This window comes from Moschus berezovskii, chromosome 13 (assembly GCF_049115385.1).
Source record: "Moschus berezovskii isolate FMDL1 chromosome 13, NW_MosBer_1.0, whole genome shotgun sequence".
NCBI classification, from domain to species: domain Eukaryota; kingdom Metazoa; phylum Chordata; class Mammalia; order Artiodactyla; family Moschidae; genus Moschus; species Moschus berezovskii.
The window spans coordinates 11,880,442-11,902,720 of record NC_142472.1 but is presented as its reverse complement, the minus strand read 5'-3'; the positions used below and the strand labels follow the sequence as shown (position 1 = coordinate 11,902,720).

At 44.5% G+C, this 22,279-nt stretch overlaps 1 protein-coding gene across 2 annotated transcripts in view; it reads left to right on the top strand.

Moving 5' to 3' along the window:
- FARP1 (FERM, ARH/RhoGEF and pleckstrin domain protein 1) overlaps window positions 1-22,279 on the top strand; it is a 323,140-nt gene that overhangs the window by 246,681 nt on the left and 54,180 nt on the right. For both annotated transcript variants that reach the window (XM_055426586.2, XM_055426585.2), the window contains exons 6-12: window positions 4,570-4,667; window positions 11,164-11,278; window positions 12,113-12,260; window positions 15,123-15,218; window positions 17,122-17,285; window positions 18,131-18,199; window positions 21,699-21,774. In XM_055426586.2, the coding sequence (XP_055282561.2) occupies window positions 4,570-4,667; window positions 11,164-11,278; window positions 12,113-12,260; window positions 15,123-15,218; window positions 17,122-17,285; window positions 18,131-18,199; window positions 21,699-21,774 (766 nt within the window). The remainder of the gene's footprint in view (window positions 1-4,569; window positions 4,668-11,163; window positions 11,279-12,112; window positions 12,261-15,122; window positions 15,219-17,121; window positions 17,286-18,130; window positions 18,200-21,698; window positions 21,775-22,279) is intronic.

The following is a 22,279-nucleotide window of genomic DNA, read 5'->3' as shown; positions in this document are numbered from 1 at the left end:
AAGTAGGATCTAGTTTCTACTTGGCTGTGTTTTTGCAGGGAGACGGTTTGGCCACACTATATGACACTCAGGATCTTAGTTCTCCGACCAGGTATCGAACCCCCGCCCCGTGTAGTGGAAATGGAGCCTTAACCACTGAACGGCCAAGGCAGTCGCTTGGCTGTGTTCTTCAGTGGAGGCCAGCTATCTGAGTTTGCTGCCGTGCAGGGTCTGCTGCAGTGTTGTCTCTGGCTGGCTGGGACACTGCCATGTACATTGAGTAAATGGCAGAAAGAGTAAGAGCCCCCGAATGAAATAAATGGAAACAGACGTGTTTAAAACATGGCTTCCGAGGGGTGTGACTTCCTCCCCTGAGGGCCCTGGCCCCACCACTGTCATCACCTCCCCCCTCATATGCCCACCCTCTGCCAAGGACAGTTGATTCTGCTCTGAGCACTTTGTGTGAATTCAATTGGAATTGCTTCAGTTATGGTGCAGAAAGTGCTGCTGAATTTCTGAAGTTAGCCCTGCCGCCGGCGTGCCTGACTTACAGCTGTCATTACAAGATGACACGCTGCCCATTGGGATTACAAGGGCCTTAGGACAGGAAGAGTCAGCGTAATCAGGGAGTGACAGGTTCCTCCTGCATCCTTCAGCTCGGGCTTTGCATGAAAGAGGGGAGCTCTCAGAACCCCACACCCTCTCGACACCCACACGAGACCCTCCCCAGAGGCCCTGAACCCTGAGTTCTGTTTCTGGACCACAGGGCCCTGTGTTTAGACTGATAGCTGGTTCCATTCGGAATGTCATGCTTTTAAAACATACGTTCTTCCTACTTATCTGAAAATTAACTACACAGGTAAGAATTAAAGCCTATTGTTCTAAGAAGCATTGGCTTCAAAAAACAGTTGCTGCTGCTGCTAAGTCACTTCAGTCGTGTCCAACTCTGTGTGACCCCATAGACGGAAGCCCACCAGGCTCCCCCTTCCCTGGGATTCTCCAGGCAAGAACACTGGAGTGGGTTGCCATTTCCTTCTCCAATGTGTGAAAGTGTAAAGTGAAAGTGAAGTCGCTCAGTCGTGTCCGACCCTTAGCGACCCCACGGACTGTAGCCTACCAGGCTCCTCCATCCATGGGATTCTCCAGGCAATAGTACTGGAGTGGCTTGCCATTGCAAAAAACAGTAACCACAGCCTAATCCAGAGAGATGGTTTGTGCCACCTCTTCCCATGTAAACCTGTGTGCTGATGTTGTGACTGTTTTTATATGCTCTGTTTTGCTCTGCTTTGACTTCTCAGGGAGAGAGACAAAGAGAATGAATGAGTGAACATTATGGGAGTTTGGGGAAAGGTCAGCTGTTGTCAACTGGCAGACCTTTAGGTGTTTGGGTTTTTTTCTGGTTATGAAATGCCTCTGTAGTTCTTTAGTTCTTACTCATGGTCCTACATGACTTAGGTGCCGCTAGTGTTAAAGAAGCTGCTTGCCAAGACAGGAGACTTAAATAAGGAGACACAAGTTCAATCTCTGGTTCAGAAAGATCCCCTGGAGGAGGACGTGGCAACCCACTTCAGTATTCTTGCCTGGAGAATCCCGTGGACCAAGGAGCCTGGTGGGCTATGTCCATAGCGTCCCACAGACTCAGACATGACTGAAGGGATTTAGCACGCACGCAAATGACTTAAAGGGGATTCATTTTTATTCAGTTTTTTAAAATTGCTAATTTGTATTGAATGCTTTTATTCTCGTCACTGTGCCTTCCATGTGTTATGTCATTTAATTCTTCACGACACCTCTGTGGTTAATCTTGCTAAAAGCCCTTTTTTAAAAAATTAAAAAGACCCTTTTGTTGTTACAAAAGTAATCCATGTACAGTGTAGAAAGAATATCTAGATAAATGTGACTAAGAAGATAAAACTACCATGTTCCTATTGCCCAGAGCTGAGCATTGCTAGCACCTCAGGGAGAGCTTTTCTGAATTTTTTTCTGTGTATATACATGTACTTTTCATCTCATTTAATACCCTGGCTGTATTCAAATGTCCCCCTTTGTCGCCCAGATGTCATTTATATCTGCTCATCTAAAGTGAGATTCACTGTAGGACCCCACATTGCAACTGGTTGTTACGGCCTTTGAACCCCTTTTAATCTAGCAGAATCTCTTTTTCTTCATGATACCATCTTGTTGAAAAAACTGGACCAGCTGTACTGTGAGATAACCTACCTCCTAAGTTTGTCTGATTGCTTCCTGTTTAACTTATTTCTCTGTCTTCTGTATTCCCTGCCAACTAGACCTCAGTTCTAAAAGCTTGACAGATATAAGTTAAACATTCTTGACTAGAATCCCCTCGTAAGTGATGTTGTGTGCTTCCTATTTCATTAGTGATGCTGAGATTGATCACAGAGTTAGAGTGGTAGCACTCTGACCTTTCCCTTCTGAAGGAAAGCCTTGTGAGTTTGTCTACATTGAAATGTCCAAACTCCTCTAAGTGGTTTTTACACCAAGAACAATCCTTGCCAGAGTCAATAATTTCTTTAGAGGCTGTAGGATGAGTGTTTTATAATTGTTACTTTTGTTGTATTATTTGTTGGTGTTCTTCTGTAAAGTAGAATTTTGCCTCCTCTAGCTGGATTTTCTATGCATGCTAAATCACTCCAATTGTGTCTGACTTTTTGTGACCCAATGGACTATAGTCCACCAGGCTCCACTCTATTCTCCAGGCAAGAATATTGGAGTGGATTGCCATGTCGTCCTCCAGGGAATGTTCCCAACCCAGGGATCGAACTCACATCTCTTAGGTCTCCTGCATTGGTAGGCAGGTTCTTTACCACTAGAGCCACCTATCTGTATATCATGAAATATTCTTCCTACAGGAGAGACGGGTTACATGCCCAGTTTTTTGCCTTAGATTACCAATTTTTATTGGGCTTCCTTGTTTTCCTGATAGCTCAGTTGATAAAGAATCTGCCTGCAATGCAGGAGACATCGGTTCAATTTCTGGGTTGGAAAGATCCACTGGAGAAGGGATAGTCTACCCACTCCAGTATTCTTGGGCTTCCCTCGGAGCTCATCTGGGAAAGAATGTGCTTGCAATGCAGGAGAGCTGGGTTAGATCGCTGGGTTTGGAAAAATCCCCTGGAGAAGGGAAAGGCTGCCCACTCCAGTATTCTGCCCTGGAGAATTCCATGAACTGAATAGTCCATGGGGTTGCAAAGAGTCCGACACGACTGAGCAACTTTCACTATCACCAATTTTTAATATAGAATGCTTTAATAGACTCAAATGGTAATACAGTTCATTTTTCCTGCTTTCTCTCTTTTTTTCCTAAGTTTTATAATGTACTCATGAAATTTCATTAGTTCCATGTGTTTTGATTAACTTTAATCCTTCGTGTTGCTGTTCAAGTTGTCACAATGTTCGCCAGTGGACACCCCTTCCAGATTTTTTCCCCTTATAATAGAGCCTGTTAATATTTGCAAGCTGTCTGCCCTCTGGCATAACTAGATATTCTAGGTTCACTCTGTACCTTTCCCTACTCCGTGCCTGGAATCTACCGTTTCTCCCTACCTTTATAACCTTCAAATGGTAATTGTGTGAGAGCCAGAATCTAGCCGCTGAGGGTTGCTTGCTGCCAATGTGACACTTCTTCTCGACAGTGGACAAAACTAGCAAGGAAGGAAGGGACTGTGCTCAGTCATGTCCAGCTGTTTGCGACCCTATGGACTACAGTCTGCCAGGCCCCTCTGTCCATGGGATTCTCCAGGCAAGAATACTGGAGTGCGTTGCAATGCCCTCCTCCAGGGGATCTTCCCAACCCAGGGAAAAAAACCCAGGTCTCCGGCATTACAGGTCAATTCTTTACTGTCTGAGCCATCAGAGAAGCCCCAAACTAGCATATATCTTCCTACAAATCTGTGAGTTCACATTGATATTCTCAAATCGATTTTAACATCACCCTGGTTTTACTTAATTTCTTTGATTTATAAATCCAGTTTTTTCTTCCACTAAAAATGTTTACTAGCTTTATTCTACTATGTAAAGAAAAGAAATTTTTAATAAATGGATTTTTGACACATCTGGCAGCTTATGGAAGAAGCTGAGTGACTGTTCCACCGCAAAAAAAGACACTCATGTGTTTCCAATTCCATCGACAAGACTTTTCCTAACCATAATAGCCTACTGTTATTGTCCGAGCCTTAGAGCCATTTTTTAGTATATTTGACTGATCTGTGAGAAAAGTTTGAATGCGTGCTATACCCCACAAACATATATAGGCTGGTAAGTTGTAGTCTTAATTTTTATGGTTGTGACTCCATATAAAATGAAGTGCGTTACTCATTGTGTGAAGATTGCAGCATGTGTCTCCCAGTGTTTTCAGGGAGGTGTGAGTTTTACGTTGCAGCCAGTTGCTCCAGGAATGCATCCCACCTGTGCAGACTTTTCTTGTTCTTTGGTTTATGTACCTTTCACCAGGTCCTCACTGTAAAGGCAAGTTGCTCCGGTTGAGCCTGACTTTGGTGCGAAAACTCTATTCCCTTTTTGCTTGACGCCCACCTCGATGATTATGACGCCTGTCTCTGTTTCTGTTTGCAGGTACCTGTTTGCTCTGCAGGTGAAGCAGGACCTGGCTCAAGGCAGGCTGACGTGTAATGACAACAGCGCTGCCCTCCTGATCTCACACATTGTACAATGTAAGTTCTGATCTCCTTCAGGAAGCCTGTGGGAAATACACAGCAATCTGCTTGGTGGGGGGAGGATGACATCTACTAAAAACAATGTTTTCGTCTTATTTTGCATTAGCACAAAAGCCAGAGGATGGAAAACAGCATACTTACCATCATTTAATACTCCTGTCCTTCCATGGGCTTCCCTGACGGTAAAGAATCTGCCTGCAATGCAGGAGACCTGAGTTCTATCCTTGAGTCAGGAAGATCTCTATCCCTGGAGAAGGGAATGGCAATCCACTCCAGTATTCTTACCTGGAGAATTCCATGGAGTCTGGTGGGCTACAGTCCATGGAATCACCAAGAGTCAGACTTGACTGAGCGACTAAAGCTTTCACCTCCCTCCCCCAAACGTTGACCTGGGAATTCTGCGTCCTGGTGGTTGCCTACGCTTTTTAAGATGGAAGATGCAATTGTTGAAAACTCAACTGACTCGAATTCAGTTGAATGGACGGTGGCCAAGTAGACGAAACTAGTTCTATCCTGTTCTTGGATTTAATATTCATCATTGAATATGACACTTTAGCCTTCAGACATAAGACATAAAACTATCAAAGATTTTCCTTCCTGTACTCTGCTCAAAAGTTCAGTAAACCAAGACACATGACCCTGGATCAAATCCAAGTGATGCTTGAAGTAGACATTTTAACTTTCTTACACTAAATAAAGGATCATTAGACTGTGCTCATTCTAAGGCTTATTGACTACTCACCTGGGCATTTTTTTTTCTCTTGGTAAGGCAGAAGTTACTTAAAATACACACACTATGTTTCAGGAAGGATATTATTACACAGACCAGGGCCAACATATATAAACACTAGTATATAAATGCTATCATACCATTTTAAAATTTCCCATTGTATACAGAGCAATCCCCTGTAATCAGGCCCGGCCTGTCCACATAGGTGCCCAGTTAACAAGACTCCACAGGTTTGTAGGAAGGGTCACTCCTAGTAGTCAACAAACTACTTTAGTCCAAAATGACAAGGTGTTTGTAGAGACCATGCTTATCCTTTTTATGTGTGCATGAAAGTGAAAGTCGCTCAATCGTATCTGACTCTTTGCGACCCCATGGACTATATATATAGTCCATGGAATTCTCCAGACCAGAATACTGGAGTGGGTAGCCTTTTCCTTCTCCAGGGGATCTTCCCAACCCAGGGATCGAACTCAGGTCTCCCACGTTGCAGGCAGATTCTTTACCAGCTGAGCCACAAAGGAAGCCCAAGAATACCGGAGTGGGTAGCCTTTTCCTTCTCCAGCGGATCTTACCAACCCAGGAATCGAACCAGAGTCTCCTGCTTTGCAGGCGGATTCTTTACCAACTGAGCTATCAGGGAAGCCCTTTTTGTACATGGACATTGTTGAATATCTACCAGACTTAATAGATGGGTGCTTTCTTATTCATTTGAAAAAAAAAAAAATGATGTGAGAAAGAAAAGACAGGCCAAAAAAAAAGTAATCTTTATTAGACTTTACCATGCTCTAGTTCTGTGTATTATCTCAGATCTGTGTATTATCTCATTTAATTTTTGTAACAACCCCCAAGAGCTCACTGCTGTCTTCCCCATTTTAAACTGAGGACACTTTGGTGCAGACAGTTACCTAACTTTTTCCTTTCATATGTTTGGTCTTCTGGCTTCTTACAGTAACAGTGGAGTGAGCAATGTTTTAAATCAGGCAGTCCTCGTTTCTATTAGCTGATTGATCAGCCTGCAAGTTAGAGTCCCTCACCTCTCTTTCCTTTGGAACAGGGGACTAATAGAAGCTGTTTCCTACGCTGTGAAGATGAAACGATAGCCTCAGTATTCAGGATACGCTCGGAGTTCAGTAAACACACCCACCTTTCTTTGTTCTCTCTCACCTGTGGCCCTCCCTTTCCAAACAAGGGGCAATTTTGAAATAAAACTTCCTTATTGGAACAGCCGCTTCAGGAAATGTCTCCGACCCTGGGCTTTTGGTGAGAGAAGAGAAATTTACTCAGCCATTTCTGATGCCGTTTAGTCTTGTACCCGCTTTCTCTTATGCCCTTCCTTTTCAAAAGTCTGTTGTTAGAGTAAACCACGCACATGGGAAGTGGAGGGCCACTGAAGTCCAGAAAGCCGTGTGCTTGCTCCAGTGGACCCTTCACCCCCAGACATCAACAAGGGCTCAAAAATCCCCTGAATCTTGAATTCTCCACAGGAGATGAAATAGGTGGGTTCAGAAGTACTCCTGCTATTTCCATTCTCTGATACGCAGTTTTGTGACACACTTTCAATATTCTTAGACTTACAAAGCCCTATTTCTGTATTTTTGGGCATCCCATACATTGTATTTGGCTTCCCTGGTGACTCAGTTGGTAAAAAAATCCACCTACAATGCCGGAGACCCATGTTAGATCCCTGGGTTGGGAAGATTCCCCTGGAGAAGGAGGGGGCAACGCATTCCAATATTCTTGCCTGGGTAATCTCATGGACAGAGGAGCTGGTGCGCTACAGTCCGGGTAGTTGCAAAAGTCTGACACAACTTAGCAACTAAGAATCTTAGTTATCATAGAAGGAGAATCTTCTGTGAATGGTGTGTTCATTTAAATGATTGATAATTATTTACATGATCAGTATTGTAGAAGGGGTCAGTTCATCTCCCTTCTGCAGAAAGCGATATTAACGCTGATGGAAAATTATCTCTACTGAGCTGTATTTTCATCTCATCTTTTCCTATATACACAATCCAATTTTAAAAATTTTTCCTCTTTTCATTTGAATTCACTGTCATCTTTCAGACATATTTTTCATTGATTCCTTTGTTGCTAGTCTTAGATACCCCCTGTGTAAACTTTGGACTTTTAATTTTCCCTAATCAACTCTGAGTAGATCAGTAGGACAAGCTGATGAAGAGAATATTCAAACACTAGGTGGGCCTGTTTATAAGAGGACCTCTCGTGTAGCGTAGAGGCCAACTGGGGTGCATTTCAGCAGGTTGTATGTGCATCCAGTCTGAGGGCTATACAAGCACAAGTTTGCCCAAGCACATCCTCATGAGAGTTTGTTCAGGAAAATCACAAGATCTGGAGTTGTTATTTTTATTTGTTGTTGAGAGTAGACTGATAAGGAATTCAGTATATATATCAGCTGATATAAGGGCTTCCCAGGTGGCGCTAGTGCTAAAGAACCCACCTGCCAAGGCAGAAGACATAAGAGATATGGGTTTGATCCCCAGGTCAGGAAGATCCCCTGGAGGAGGGCGTGGCAACCCACTCCAGTATTCTTGGCTGGGGAACCCCATGGACAGAGGAGCCTGGTGGGCTACTGTCCACAGGATGGTAAAGAGTCACACACGACTGAGGCGATTTAGCTTGCACACATCAGCTAATCTGACACCTCTGATTAAAAAATAGTAAGTCCTATCTTGAACACTTATCACTTCTCAAACTCCAGACATAAGGCGGCACCACTTCATAGTTCCAAGAAGAAAGCCTGTGGGAGAAAGTGAATTTCATAGTCATGTTGCCTTTGCATTTTAGGAGTTGAAAGGCAAGTGATTCCAAGGAAAAAACAGTTCAGGTGTATTGACCCTGATGCCAGAGGACAAACTGGAAGTCTTAACTCTTACATTGAATTATGGAAGAGACTGTGTGTTTAAAATCCATGTATGTTAAGAAACCCAAACGCAAAACTCGTTGAAAAAAAATTCAGGATTTAGGTGAGTCCCCACTCGCCCTCACCATATGCAGTCAGTCTTCATTATCTGTAGATTTCATGTTTGCAGATGCACCTGCTCTCTAACGTTTCTTTGTAGCCCCAGAATTAGCATTTTTGGTGCTTTCATGGTCACCTGCAGACATGGACAAGATGGTGAAAACATCTGGGTCACCTCCACGCACACCTCCCCAGCTGGGGCTGGAGGTGATGCTCTGCTTTCTGGTTTCAGCTCTCATACTGGAAACAAGTATCCTTTTTGTGATCCGTTCAGTGCCACACTTCTGTTCTTTATCGGTGACTTCCCTGTTTAAATGGCCCCCAAGTGTCATTGCTGAACCACTGTGTAGTCTTCCTAAGTGCAGGAAGGTTCTGACGTGCCTTCTGGAGAAATAAGGGCTTCCCAGGTGGCTCAGTGGTAAAGAATCTGCCTGCCATCGCAGGAGATGCAGGTTCGATCCCTGGGTTGGGAAGATCCCCTGGAGGAGGAAATGGCATCCCACTTCAGTATTCTTGCCTGGAAAATTCCCTGGACAGTGGAGCCTGGCAAGAAGCTACAGTCTGTGAGATCGTAAAGAGTCAGACATGACAGCGGCTGAGCCCACAGGCGCACGTGAAGAAACAAGCATGGGTGGAGATGTGCTTCATTTGGGCATGAGCTACAGTGCTCTTGGCTGTGGGTCCAATGTTGATGAATCAACACAGTGCATGAAGGAGGATGTATTTCTACAGACTCTGCTAGTTGATGAAAGTGTTTCAAGGTTCTTGGAGGAATCTAAGCTCTTACTTCCCCTGGGAATGATGCTTTCAGTTCAGTTCAGTCGCTCAGTCGTGTCTGACTCTCCGCGACCCCATGAATCACAGCACGCCAGGCCTCCCTGTCCATCACCAACTCCCGAAGTACACTCAAACTCATGTCCACAGAGTCGGTGATGCCATCCAGCCATCTCATTCTCTGTCGTCCCCTTCTCCTCCCGCCCCCAACCTTTCCTAGCATCAGAGTCTTTTCCAGTGAGTCAACTCGTCACATGAGGTGGCCCAAGTATTGCAGTTTCAGCTTCAGCATCACTCCTTCCAGTGAACACCCAGGATTGATATCCTTTAGAATGGACTGGTTGGATTTCCTTGCAGTCCAAGGGACTCGCAAGAGTCTTCTCCAACTCCACAGTTCAAAAGCATCAATTCTTCGGCGATCAGCTTTCTTCACAATCCAACTCTCACATCCATACATGACCACGGGAAAAACCATAGCCTTGACTAGACGGACCTTTGCTTTAGTATTCATTAATTTTATATTTCATAGGACCTGATAGAACACTGTTATTATGAATTATGAGATGAGCTGGGCTTTTTTGAGCCAGGATGGAAGGGATTTCTGAAAAGACAGTGCGGTCATCATCAAGGCCACCAGTGAGTGGTGGCAGTGTGGTGGGGAGGTTCCCCCACTTCCATGTTGTCCTTTGTGATAGAAAGTGGCTACTTAGGGAGGAGGAAATTTTTTAAGAAAGGGCAGTTAGGAAATAATATTGATTTTGCCATAGCAGTCGGAAGCTAGTGAGTGACTGACTGTTCCAGTGGCCCAGCTGGTGCCAGGCAAGTTGGCGCTGTTGGGTGCAAAGCAAATATTCTCAGGGGCTGTGAATTATAGCAACATATAGTGCATATCCTGCGTGATTACTGGGGTGCATTGCCCAAAGTGTGACAAGCTGCTTCACAAGACAAAGTGAAAGGTGGGTTTCATAGCAACGGTTTACTTGCTTTCCCTCTAAACAGCTGGGCTCCGCTCATTTTATTAAGCTTGTTACACAGACTATATGATAAGGCACACTGTCCCATCTGTACTGAATTGCTATAAGCTGAGCTGGAGTTAGTGTTGTTAAAGGTACAATGATTACTTTCAAGCTCTATCCTTTAATTTTCCAGGTTAGAGCAGTTAGGGGACTGTGTCGAGGTTACATGAGAAAAATAGGCACCGTCTTTCTTGTCGATGAAAATTTTGTAAGGATTTGCAGTCTGTTGGGTCATTTCTGATAATAAGACTACACAAAATTTAAGAGCCATGTATTTTTACCAAATTAGATTAGGTACCTTTTGTTGTTGTTTAGTTGCGTCCGACTCTTTTGCAACCCCATGGACTGTAGCCTGCCAAGCTACTCTGTCCATGGAATTTTCCAGGCAAGAATACTGGAGTGGATTGCCATTTCCTTCTCCAGGGGATCTTCCTGACTCCACAGATCAAACCCATATCTCTTATGTCTCCTGCATTGGCAGGTAGATTCTTTACCACTGAGCCACCTGGGAAGCCTATTATGTACTTTCACCCCTATTTACAATCATCTTTTCTCTACATGATCAAGCATTTAGGGTTTGCACTAATTGTTATATGTGCATTTCCAAAGTGGAGTTTGTCAAGTCCTGAAATTCTGGGGCTAAATTATTTAGAAGTGAGAATGTTTTGATCCGCTTGTTTAGAATGTACTGGTGGGGAGGAAAGAAAACCAGGAACACGGATGGCCAAAGATGAATGATTCTGAAGCTTTCTTTCCAACGGGTAGAGATGAGAAAAAGTGGAAGCCATCATCTTACATTGGCAGAGCTGTTAAATCCTGTCCTCCCATCCACAGCTCCTCACATCTCGCCCTTATGATACCCGCCAGCTGGGATCGCCTTATGTTCTTGGCTACTTTTTCCGGTTTACTAGCTGGGGAACAGTCCACTGGGAATGTAACAAACTGAAGTATTAATCGTATGTGGCTGGTTTTTCTTTCACCCTTTCTTTGTAGCTGAGATTGGGGATTTTGATGAGGCGTCGGACAGAGAGCATTTAGCAAAAAATAAGTACATACCTCAGCAAGATGCGCTAGAAGACAAAATCGTGGAATTTCACCATAACCACATGTAAGTCTCCTTTGTTGCTTCCTTTGAGCTATTTCTCTCTGTCCTCCGACATTCGCTAAGTGCCCGTAACGCACAGAGTAAGCGTTGGGCAGAAACAGACAAAGAGGGAGGGAGGAGAGCGCAGTGTTGTTACTTGTCCTGGACTCTCGGAGATGCAGGTTACCCACTCAAGACCAAACCCCTGGACTCCTCCCTTGCTTTTTTGTGAGACAAGAATAACACTGGCGTTTTAGGACCTTGTGCTTTTGAGTAAGGGAAAGAGTGTAAGACCAAGTACCAGGAAATCAGGAAGGGGACCTCACGAACTAGGGACAATATAAGAACAGTGTGGAAATGGGAAACCTTTGTTCCACCTCCATTTTGGTTTCTTTCCTTTGATCCATAAAATATCTTCAACTATCCTCTGTGCCTTCTGTTTTTGTTATTGAGTTTCAGGGAAAGCACTCGAGTCCCGGTTGATAGTTGCCTTTGATAGAGTGTTGCCTTGAACTTTGCAAATTTAGGGCCATTGTTAAGTGACTAGAAACTTGTTTCAGCATGATGGTGTTTTGCTTTCATATGACCTTAAAGGAAACTCTTTGAGATTCCGAAAAAACTGGCCGAGTGTGAGATAGACTTTGAGGGTTTTGTGTTACACGAGCAATACAGCTTTTGTTCCACTGGCTTGACTTTGAGTTATAATGAACTGGAGGCTGGGTGTCGTCTGATCAGGCAGCCCCATTGTTAGTGATGAAACGCCTTTTTATTTGCCAGGAGAAGGTGCTTAATCTTGAGTTCATAGACACAGGGGGTTCAAATCTCCTGGCCTTTCTCTTGATATTTTTGTATTGTCAGTGGACAAACACCAGCAGAATCGGATTTCCAGCTCCTAGAGATTGCCCGCAAACTGGAGATGTACGGCGTCCGATTGCACCCGGCCAAGGACCGGGAAGGCACGAAGATCAACCTGGCCGTGGCCAACACGGGGATTCTAGTGTTTCAGGTAAGAGCATTCAGAACCAGTTCGGTTCCCTTGGTGATGGAGAGATAAGAGTTGACCCTTCAACTCTGATTCCATGTTGGGTGGTCCAGGCTAAGATCTCCAATAATTATTTTTAGGTGAAGAAGGGAACAGACAAACCTCGCTACTATGTTTCCTGTTTCTTTCCGTGCCCTCAGACTTGCAGACTGGATTTCCTTTGCCCTTGTACTACTTGGGGAATCCGTGCTTGCAGATTTCTTTGTGTTCATTGACTTTGTGGGCTTCCCTTGTGGTAAAGAACCCGCCTGCCAGTGCAGGAGATGTAAGAGATGCAGATTTGATCCCTGTGTTGGGAAGATCCCCTGGAGGAGGACATGGCAACCCAATCAGTATTCTTTCCTGGAGAATCTCATGGAAGAGGGAGCCTGGCAGGCTATGGTGCATAGAGTTGCAAAGAAGCAGACATGACCAAAGTGACTTAGCATGTTGACCTTGTAGGATCACAGATATCTGTCTCTCCCTGTGGACCTAACTTAGAACATAGTTGAGTGGAATCAAGATTTCAGATCCACAAAATAAGCACCGTTTTCACACTTGCCCATGATATTCATCTCATTTATTTAACCTAATTTGAGTTTGTTTGTTTTAATTGATTTGGATTTTACCTAAGTCAGCTTGTTTATGACTTCACATTTACCTAACTTAGAGGATACAGCAGTTTTATGAATTTCTAGAAGCTATGTCCATGTCCTGCTGTAATTTTGCAGCAAAACATACTGTTCTTGGACCCTTACCTGTGTTTTACGAAAGGACATAATACTCTGCATTCTGAAATGTGTGCACCCTTGATCACAGTGCTGCTGGACCATTATTGATGAATGCATCTCTTTTTCTTAATAATATCATTGAAGTATTATTGACATGCAATTAAATGTAAACATTTAAAGTGTGCCATTCTTCACTGTGGGTAAGTTCTTAACCTTGTATATCCTATGAAACCATCAATGAAATCAAGACAGGGAACATATGCACCTCCTCAAACCTTTCCCCCCCCCCAAGACTTTTTTCTTTTCTTTAATTGAAGAACTTTTAATTTAATTTTCTTTTTTTATAATTGATTTACAGTATTATATTGCTTTCAGGTACACAACACAGTGACTGAGTATTTTATAAATTATATTCCATTTAAAGTTGTTAGAAAATATTGGCTAGATTCCCTGTGCTGGGCAATGCATCCCTCAAGGTTTCTCTTTTAAACAAGAGTGGATAATCTGTGCTTCGGCTTCAAAGGGATATAAAGAAAGCATCTGCCTGTCTCATGAAGTAGGGTCAGATTTCACCCTGTTTCGAATGTGTAAACTCATGCATGACCTAAACCTTTTTTGAACTCTGCTGGATTGTGTTCCATCTCCCTCTTTGTATTTTACCAAAATACCCGGGGATTCTGTCTCTCCTGCTTCAGATGTTTTTCGTCTGTATCTGCATGTTAGTCGCTCAGTCATGTCCAACTCTTTGTAACTCCATGGACTGTAGCCCGCCAGGCTCCTCTGTCCGTGAGATTCTCCAGACAAGAGTACTAGAGTGGGTAGCCATTCCCTTCTCCAGGGGATCTTCCTGACCCCAGGGATCGAGCCTGGGTCTCCCACATAGGGCAGGGTGGGTTCTTTACCACTGAGCCACCTGGGAAGCCCTCAGATGTTTACAATGAGCCCTAATCACTACAGATTCATGTACCAAGAGAGTTGAAGTTGGTTTCCACTGAGACACTAGGAAGCAATATTTTAAGAGCAGTATAGCGTTTGAGGAGGTGACTGTCCCTAATAGTTCTTGACCCACAGACATAATCTAGGAGTCCCCAATGGGGGGAGGGGGAATGACAATAAAACAATGTAGTTGTCAGTCCTAGCATCCCATTTCAAAATTAAAACCCTTCAGCATTTCTAAAGATCAGGGTGGTGGTGGGGGAGCCAGGGAAGACGTGCCTCACAATTGAATTAATTTGGTTTGATTGTGTTTGAGACACTTGAAATGTGGAGAATGGCTCAGTAATATAATCATGTACAAGGACTGTGTCTTGGAATTAATCTTCCTGCCAGTGCCTGATTGCTTCATTCCAGCCAATTTAAACAAATGGTCCTGGTGTTCCAGTGGGCTGGAGGAATTCTCATTTCAGCTGAGAGGATGGGGCAGATGGGGGCTCCCCTCTGTGGGTCCCCCACATCCCGCCTGGCGATTGAAGATGAGGATACATGCGTCCCTCCCAGAGACTGTTCTCTGGTATCAGAGATACCCCGAGGGTGGGGTCTCCCTCTGTCCCATGCTGTGGGAAGCCCGCCGGGTCCAGGGGCCAGAGCAGTGTGGACAAAGTGTGATTGCTAACTGTTCTGTTGCTTCTGTGGCTCCTGGTTTAGGCACACACCTGGGAATCTCATTCTGCTGCAGGGACCATGTGATTTAGAACAAATAAAATGAAGATAAACCCAGCTCACTGGGCTTTCATGGAAGGTTTCACAAGAAAGGGCCTGTAAAGGACTTGGGACCATGCCTGGCCCTTGCTCAGTGATGGCCGCTCATGATTATGGTGGTTGTCATGGTTATTATTTTTATTTATCTTTCTCTTTTATCAGCCGCTTGGCCAGCCTCTTCTCTACCTGGAGGCAGACTTAAGTGTGAAAATCAGATCATAGAATTAGTGCAAAACAATGAATCTAGGAAGGGAGCGGGTATCACTCACAGCCACAGAGCCCTGGAACTCTGCAGCAGGAGGACTCTTATGAACAGTCACATCAGCCCTCCTTTCTGATCCCCGGGAGCAAAGCAGACCAGCTCCCGTATTGCTTATCATGTAGTTCCCGGCTCACCAGCTGATGCCTCTCTTCTCAGGGTTTTACGAAGATCAACGCCTTCAACTGGGCAAAGGTGCGTAAGCTGAGCTTCAAGAGGAAGCGCTTTCTCATCAAGCTCCGCCCAGATGTGAACGTAAGTGCCTCTCAGGAACCTCCTTGGGGACAGGACTTGATGTTCCTCAAGTGAACTTGAGTCACCTTGGAGTGGAGTGGGTCTCACTAGGGCGCCCTCCAGGTATCCACTACTCTGTACAGTGTGTCCAAAGGCTGAGCCATTGCACAGCTGCCATTAGTAGACAGAGCACAGATGTGTGCCTGGGAGGGGTCACTTCCCTGTGCACAAATGTTTGCATATTGACACCCCCCCTCCCTAAGCCCGGTTTGTAGTTGCTGTGTCTCCAGCCTCGGCCACCTCCAGATCTCCCTCAGCATTCTGCCGTGTTCCAGGCCTGTCCCTGCCCATCCAGGGGCCCCGCACCCCTGACAGTGCATTCTCAGGAACTGACCCAACCCCTCCCACACAGACTGCCCACAGACCCCCTAAAGATGTCACTCACGTGGCAGTGGGTCAGAAAAGGAAGAAAGCATCTTCTCCTTCCACCATGAATAGGAATGGAGGACGTGATGACAGAGCACTGGTGTCCCCAACCAGAACTGGAGTACTTTTTTCCCATGGGGGGAAAAGATTATAAATGGCAGTCTAAGTTTATAGTCCCTTGGACAGCAAAGGTCCGTCTAGTCAAGCTATAGTTTTTCCAGTGGTCATGTATGGATGTGAGAGTTGGACTGTAAGGAAAGCTGAGCGCTGAAGAATTGATGCTTTTGAACTGTGGTGTTGGAGAAGACTCTTGAGAGTCCCTTGGACTGCAAGGAGATCCAACCAGTCCATCCTAAAGGAGATCAGTCCTGGGTGTTCATTGGAAGGACTGGTGTTGAAGCTGAAACTCCAACACTTTGGCCACCTGATGCGAAGAGGTGACTCATTTGAAAAGACCCTGATACTGGGAAAGATTGAGGGCAGGAGGAGAAGGAGTCAACAGAGGATGAGATATTTGGATGACATCATTGACTCAATGGACATGAGTTTGAGCAGACTCCGGGAGATGGTGATGGACAGGGAAGCCTGGCATGCCTCAGTCCATGGGGGTCACAAAGAATTGGACGTGACTGAGCTACTGAACAACAACACGGCTTATAGTAGTTTGGATACAGTATGGATAAAATGGGTTTTTATGACCTGACCTGGGAAGCAGGCACCCTTGGAAGTTGTTTTGTATGAGAAAATGTGCTTTAAGTCCAAAAGACTGGGTACTGCAGCCTGACTTGTCTGGAAGTTGAAACAGAGCTGTGAGATTTCCTCAAAATAGCTGGGACTGCTGGGAATGTTAAGGGCTGTGGTAACCTTTGTTTACATAAGCTGGCCACTTAAATTGGGAGCATTCAGTCTAGGAGTAGAAAATTACCATATCCCCTTTCTCAAATCAAAGGACATGAATTTTTCAGCCTTGACTGATATTTTTGTGCTCCAGAAAAAAGAATGTTCATTTCCTGTATGGTCCCTGGGGCCACCTGGAGGCTGGAATCCTACGCTATTTAATGGAGGAAAGGCTTAAGCACAATATTCAAAGTTGGCATGAACCATGAGAGAGAGAATGGAAAGAAAAACTGTTTCGATTCTTTTAAGGAGGCATAAAAGGAATTTCGGTACTTGGGTTTTTTTTTTAAGAAGGAAATGTAAGCCAAGTGAACAGAATTTGTTTATGAATTCAGTCAAAGGGAATGTTGATTTCTGCCGAGTGTCCCGTTTTCTGTTTGTTCCTGTAAGGAATTAAGTGGGGAAGAAAATGGTTGAAAGATGACAATACGGCATCCTAAGGAACACCTGTATTTTACTCAGTATGTGGATTTATGGTCATGCCATAATGAAATACAGAGCGAAACTTTATGGAACAAATTTGTTTTCTGCCCCCTTTCCTGTTTTTCAACTGAACATCTGTGGGAATGCCAAAACCAATGATGCTCTCTTCTCTCTTTAGAGCTCGTACCAGGATACCTTGGAATTCCTAATGGCCAGTCGGGATTTTTGCAAGTCCTTTTGGAAAATCTGTGTTGAACATCATGCCTTTTTTAGACTTTTTGAAGAGCCCAAGCCAAAGCCCAAGCCCGTTCTCTTTAGCCGAGGGTCATCGTTTCGGTTCAGGTAAGGTTTATGCTTCCCATCTCCACGTTTATCATGGATTCATTTCCCCAAGACTTTCAAGTTGTCTTCCAAGACAGCTTGGCAGATAGGGTGTCTGCCTGGTCATCCTAGAAGGCTCTTGGTAGATCCTTGTTGTGTTCTGTTTGAATCTTAGATGGCCATGAGGCTGTCTACCCAGCCGCGGTCAGCTCCCAGTGGAACTCTAGTGCACAAAGAATTCCCTTTCTAGGGAGACGCAAAAGTGCCTTGTGAACATTTGCTGTAGAGGAAATGCCCTGGCAGTCCAGTGGTTGAGACTTCGCCTTCTAATGCAGCGGGTGTGGATCCCCGATTCGGGGGCCAAGATCCCACATGTCTCATAGCCAAACTACTAAAACATAAAACACAAGCAATATTGTAACAAATTCAATAAAGACTTTAAAAATGGTCCACGTGAAGAAAATAAAACTTAAAAAACAAATTTGCTGTATTTTCACCAAAGGCTGTATAGACTTGCCCATCATTGGTTCAATTTCTCTCTCACTCTTTGAGCAAATCTTTGAGTGTCTGCTGCATGTCAGATTCTATCCCAGGCATTGGCGTGTACAGTGACTAGAACTTTCGTGAAGTGTACAGGCTCTTGGGATGGTTGCTTCATAAGCAAACACAGGATTATTGGGTGGTTGGACTTTTTTTCTGTTATCTTTATAAGGGATATGTCAAGAGGGAAAAGGGACACTAAAGCACAGGTTCTCCTGGGACAGCCTACGGGAGGAGGGGAGGCAAAGATGGCGGAGGGCTGGGCTGAGTGTGAACTGAGAACGCCTTGCTGTCTTCTCCCTTCCCGCCCGCGGTCTTCATTGCAGTGGTCGGACTCAGAAGCAGGTTCTCGACTATGTTAAAGAAGGCGGACATAAGAAAGTGCAGTTTGAAAGGTAAGAGGAACGTCAGTGCTGCTTCTGATTTGAGAGGAGTTGTTCTTGGTGGTCCACGGGTCGGCCCTGCCTGTTCAGTGTTAAGAACAGCTGCAGACCCTCACTCCAGTGTGAGAGGAAGCTGGCAGGGGGCAGGGATGGAAGAGGAAAGGAGCTTACAGAGCGGCTATAATGCTGTGAAAACCTACTCACCCTTGAGTCCTTAGATATTCGGGGATTTGGGCTGACAGTATTTCTATGAAATCTTTTTTAATTGGAAAAATTGCAACCCCTTTTCTTTAATTTTATTTATTTATTTAATTCATTTTTATTGGAAGAATAGTTGTTTACAGTGTTGTGTTAGTTTCTGATATACAGCAAAGTGAATCAGTTACACGTGTAATCCCCTCTTTTCGTATCCTACTCCCATAGAATCTACACTGCAGGTCATTTCAGAGTATTGTACTGAGTAGAGTTCTATACACTTTTTAACTCAATGAAGTTTGATTGAAGAGAAACAGGATTTTTTATTATTGTTGTTAGCAAATGCTGGTAGCTCTTGTCATATGCCAGGCCTTGTCCCAAGTCCCCTAAACATATGAACTCATGGAGTCTTTATACCATCTCTGCGAGGGCAGTGCTATTTTCTTCCCTTTTTAAAGATTGAGACACATTAGCTGAAAGATGCTGAGTAACTCGCCCAGGTCACCCAGCTCCAGAGCCCATTGCCCTTCAGCATTGTTCTGCCTAGAGGGACTAAAAGAAAAGGGTTAAGGGGTGAAAAGCTGGTTCACCAAAGGCTATTTAGTAACAGAGCTTCCCTGGTGGCTCAGACAGTAAAGAATCTGCCTGCGATGCAGAAGACCCAGGTTCAATCCCTGGATCTGAAAGATCTCCTGGAGAAAGGGAATGGCTACCCACTCCGGTGTTCCTACCTGGAGAATTACAAGTGTTTGTTTTAATGTTTTTCTTTCTTCACTTGAATACATTTAAACCACTAATCTGTTCTCTATATCTATGTTCAGTTTTTCTGTTTTGTTTTTAGATTCTACATATAAATGACATCATGGTATTTGTCTTTGCCTGGCTTATTTTATTTAGCATAATCCTCTCAAGGTTCATCTGTATTGTCACAAATGCAAGATTTCTTCTTTATTGTGGCTGAATTATATATGCTGTTAGCATATAGAATCACAAATTATATATGCTGTTAGCATATAGAATCACATTTTCTTTATCCATTCACCCAATGATGAACACTTAGATTGCTTCCATGTCTTGGTCATTGTAAATAATGCTTCAATGAACATTGAGGAGGGATATATATTTTTTAATTAATGTGTTTGTTTCCTTTGAATAAATACCTAGAAGTAAAACTACTGGATCATATGATAATTATATTTTTAATTTTGGGGAGAGCTTCCATACTGTTTTCCATAGTGGCTACAACAATTTGTATTCCCACCAATAGTGCATAAGGGTTCCCTTTTCTCCACATCCTCACTAACATTTGTTATCACATGTCTTTTGAATAATAAGGATTCTAACACATGTGAAGTGATCTCTTATTGTGGTTTCAATTTGTGTATCCCTAATGATTTGTGATACTGAGCCCCTTTACATGTACCTGTTGGCCATCTTAATTACTTCTTTGGGAAAATGTGTATTCAGATTTTCTGCCCATTTTTTAATTGGATCATTTGGGGGGTTTGCTATTGAGTTTTATGGGTTCTTTATATATTTTTTATATTAACCCCTTATCAGATATATGATTTGCAAATATTTTCTTCCATTTAATAAATTGCGTTTTCATTGTGGAAAAAAAAAGTAAAGCACAGAGAATACAGCAAGCACACATGTTCCTACTACTTAGAATTAGCTGGTAACATTTTTAATATTTTGTTCCTGGGGTTTTATTTCTTCTTTTATTCATAGCTATTGTAGTTATGGATGTAGTGAAAAACCCCTTTAACCAACAGCCTTCATTATGTCCCTCCTCCTCTCCCCAGAGGCAAAGTACCTGATTCATATTTCTTCTAATAGAAATATTCATGCACCCAAGAGAATAGGCAGAATTGCCCTGGGGTGTCCTTTTTCATTTGTATAAGCAGTATTGCTGCTGCTAAGTCACTTCAGTCGTGTCCGACTCTGTGTGACCCCATAGACGGAAGCCCACCAGGCTTCCCCGTCCCTGGGATTCTCCAGGCAAGAACACTGGAGTGGGTTGCCATTTCCTTCTCCAATAAGCAGTATTACATTGTACATAATTGCCCATCTTGCTCCTTAAACCCTACCCTGAGTTTGAGATCTAGGTTCATCGTTTTATGGTATCATGAAAGTATTAATTTTTAGTTTATCTGATTCCCTGTTGACAAACATTCGGGTGGTTGGGTTTTTTGCTTTGCTGAAACAAACATGCTGCCGTGACCATCCTTGTATATTTGTCATGATTCAGAACTAGGCTTGTTTCTCCCTCCCCATATCCAGAGACATAAGGTTCAGAAGGTTATTTGCCTGTTTATCTAGATGTAACAAACCCCATCATTTTTTCAGTTGATTTAAATTAGTCTTTTGGGGATCATATGAGAAGGGGCCCTGCTCCCTCCGACTCAGAATGTGGGTGCTCCAGAGCTTTGGTGTGTTACTTTGGAGTATTTTAAAGAAAAGCTGGATAGACATTGGAATTTAATCACTCTACAGTTTCATGTGTGTGAATGGGCTTCCCAGGTGGCACTAGTGGTAAAGAACCCGCCTGCCAATGCAGGAGACATAAAAGACTTGGGTTCAATCCCTGCATTGGGAAGATCCCCTGGAGAAGGAAATGACAACCCACTCCAGTATTCTTGCCTGGAGAATCCCATGGACAGAGGAGCCTGGCAGGCTACAGTCCATGGGGTCACAGAGTCAGACACAACTGAGTGGCTTAGCACACGTGTGTGAATGCCTTAAAGGTTTCTAATGCTTGCTCCCTGGGGAAGTGGGGCCCGAAATGCTAAGGGAAAGAAAAGATTAAAGGGGAGGTGTTGGTGGCGCTGAAATCCAGCTTCTTCTACTGTGGGATCTATAAATTCATTCCTGGGGCAGGGCCTTTTCTCTGAACCAAGGGCTGTGAAGGAGTCAGCCGATTCGTGCCAGTGGACTCTATTACAGAACTGATCTACAAATCATTATCCAGAGTGCACAAATTGATTTTGTATTGTCACACCATCGCTTGCAATTCAGAGCTTACGCGAGTCCAGCCACCGTCTCCCTCCCAGCGACATTTCCCACAGCTAGAGATTGAGCGTTCAGTAACTGGTGCTCCCAGCCAGCTGGACCACTCCAGCAGAGGCTAGGGATGCCAAGAGCTAGCTCAAGGTTGAAGCAACCCTTGGATCCTACCTGGAGTGTTATAGAAGGGGTGACGGGGTCTGCTTCCAGGGATCATTTATCCAGACTACTTTAGCTGCCTTCCCTATTGAGTGAGTACCTAGTGCTGTTTTTTCATCTAACTTGCTCTGTCTTGTGTGATTTCTCCCAGGAAACACAGCAAGATCCATTCCATCAGAAGCCTTGCTACACAGCCGTCAGAGCCAAATTCAGAAGTGCCGAAACAAGTCAGTGATGGCGTCTGTCGCTCTTAGAGCTCTGTTTGCCACCAGACGTCCTCTGCTGAGGACTGGGTGTCCTGGTCTGCTTTGAGGTCTTCGTCCTTCACCCTTCAGGGGTGTTCTCCCGAGAGTCGAGCTCTGTGCTCTGACCCTGACAAGACTCAGGCTCTGCGCTCCTCACCTTGGAAGCCTGGGCTCCGAGACCCCAGCCTGTATCCCTTCCCCTCTCCCGCCCACACCCTTGCCCCCAAGGATGTTTCTCTATTGGCCTGAGCTCAGCCTAGGGCTGGTGGGGCCCCCCAGAGCCAAGCCCACCCTCCTCCTCCAGCTGTGGCCGGGCGTCAGGAACCTAGTTCTCGAGGGATGGGTGTAGCTCCCCTTCGGTGCCAAGGTCAGAACCTCGCGCTGGCAGAGGACGGGGTGGCCAGTTCCCAGGGCTCGCGTTACACGGCAGCGCCCGCAGTTGGCAGCCAAACCCATTATCACTCTTGCTCTGAGGGTGGCCAGAGCT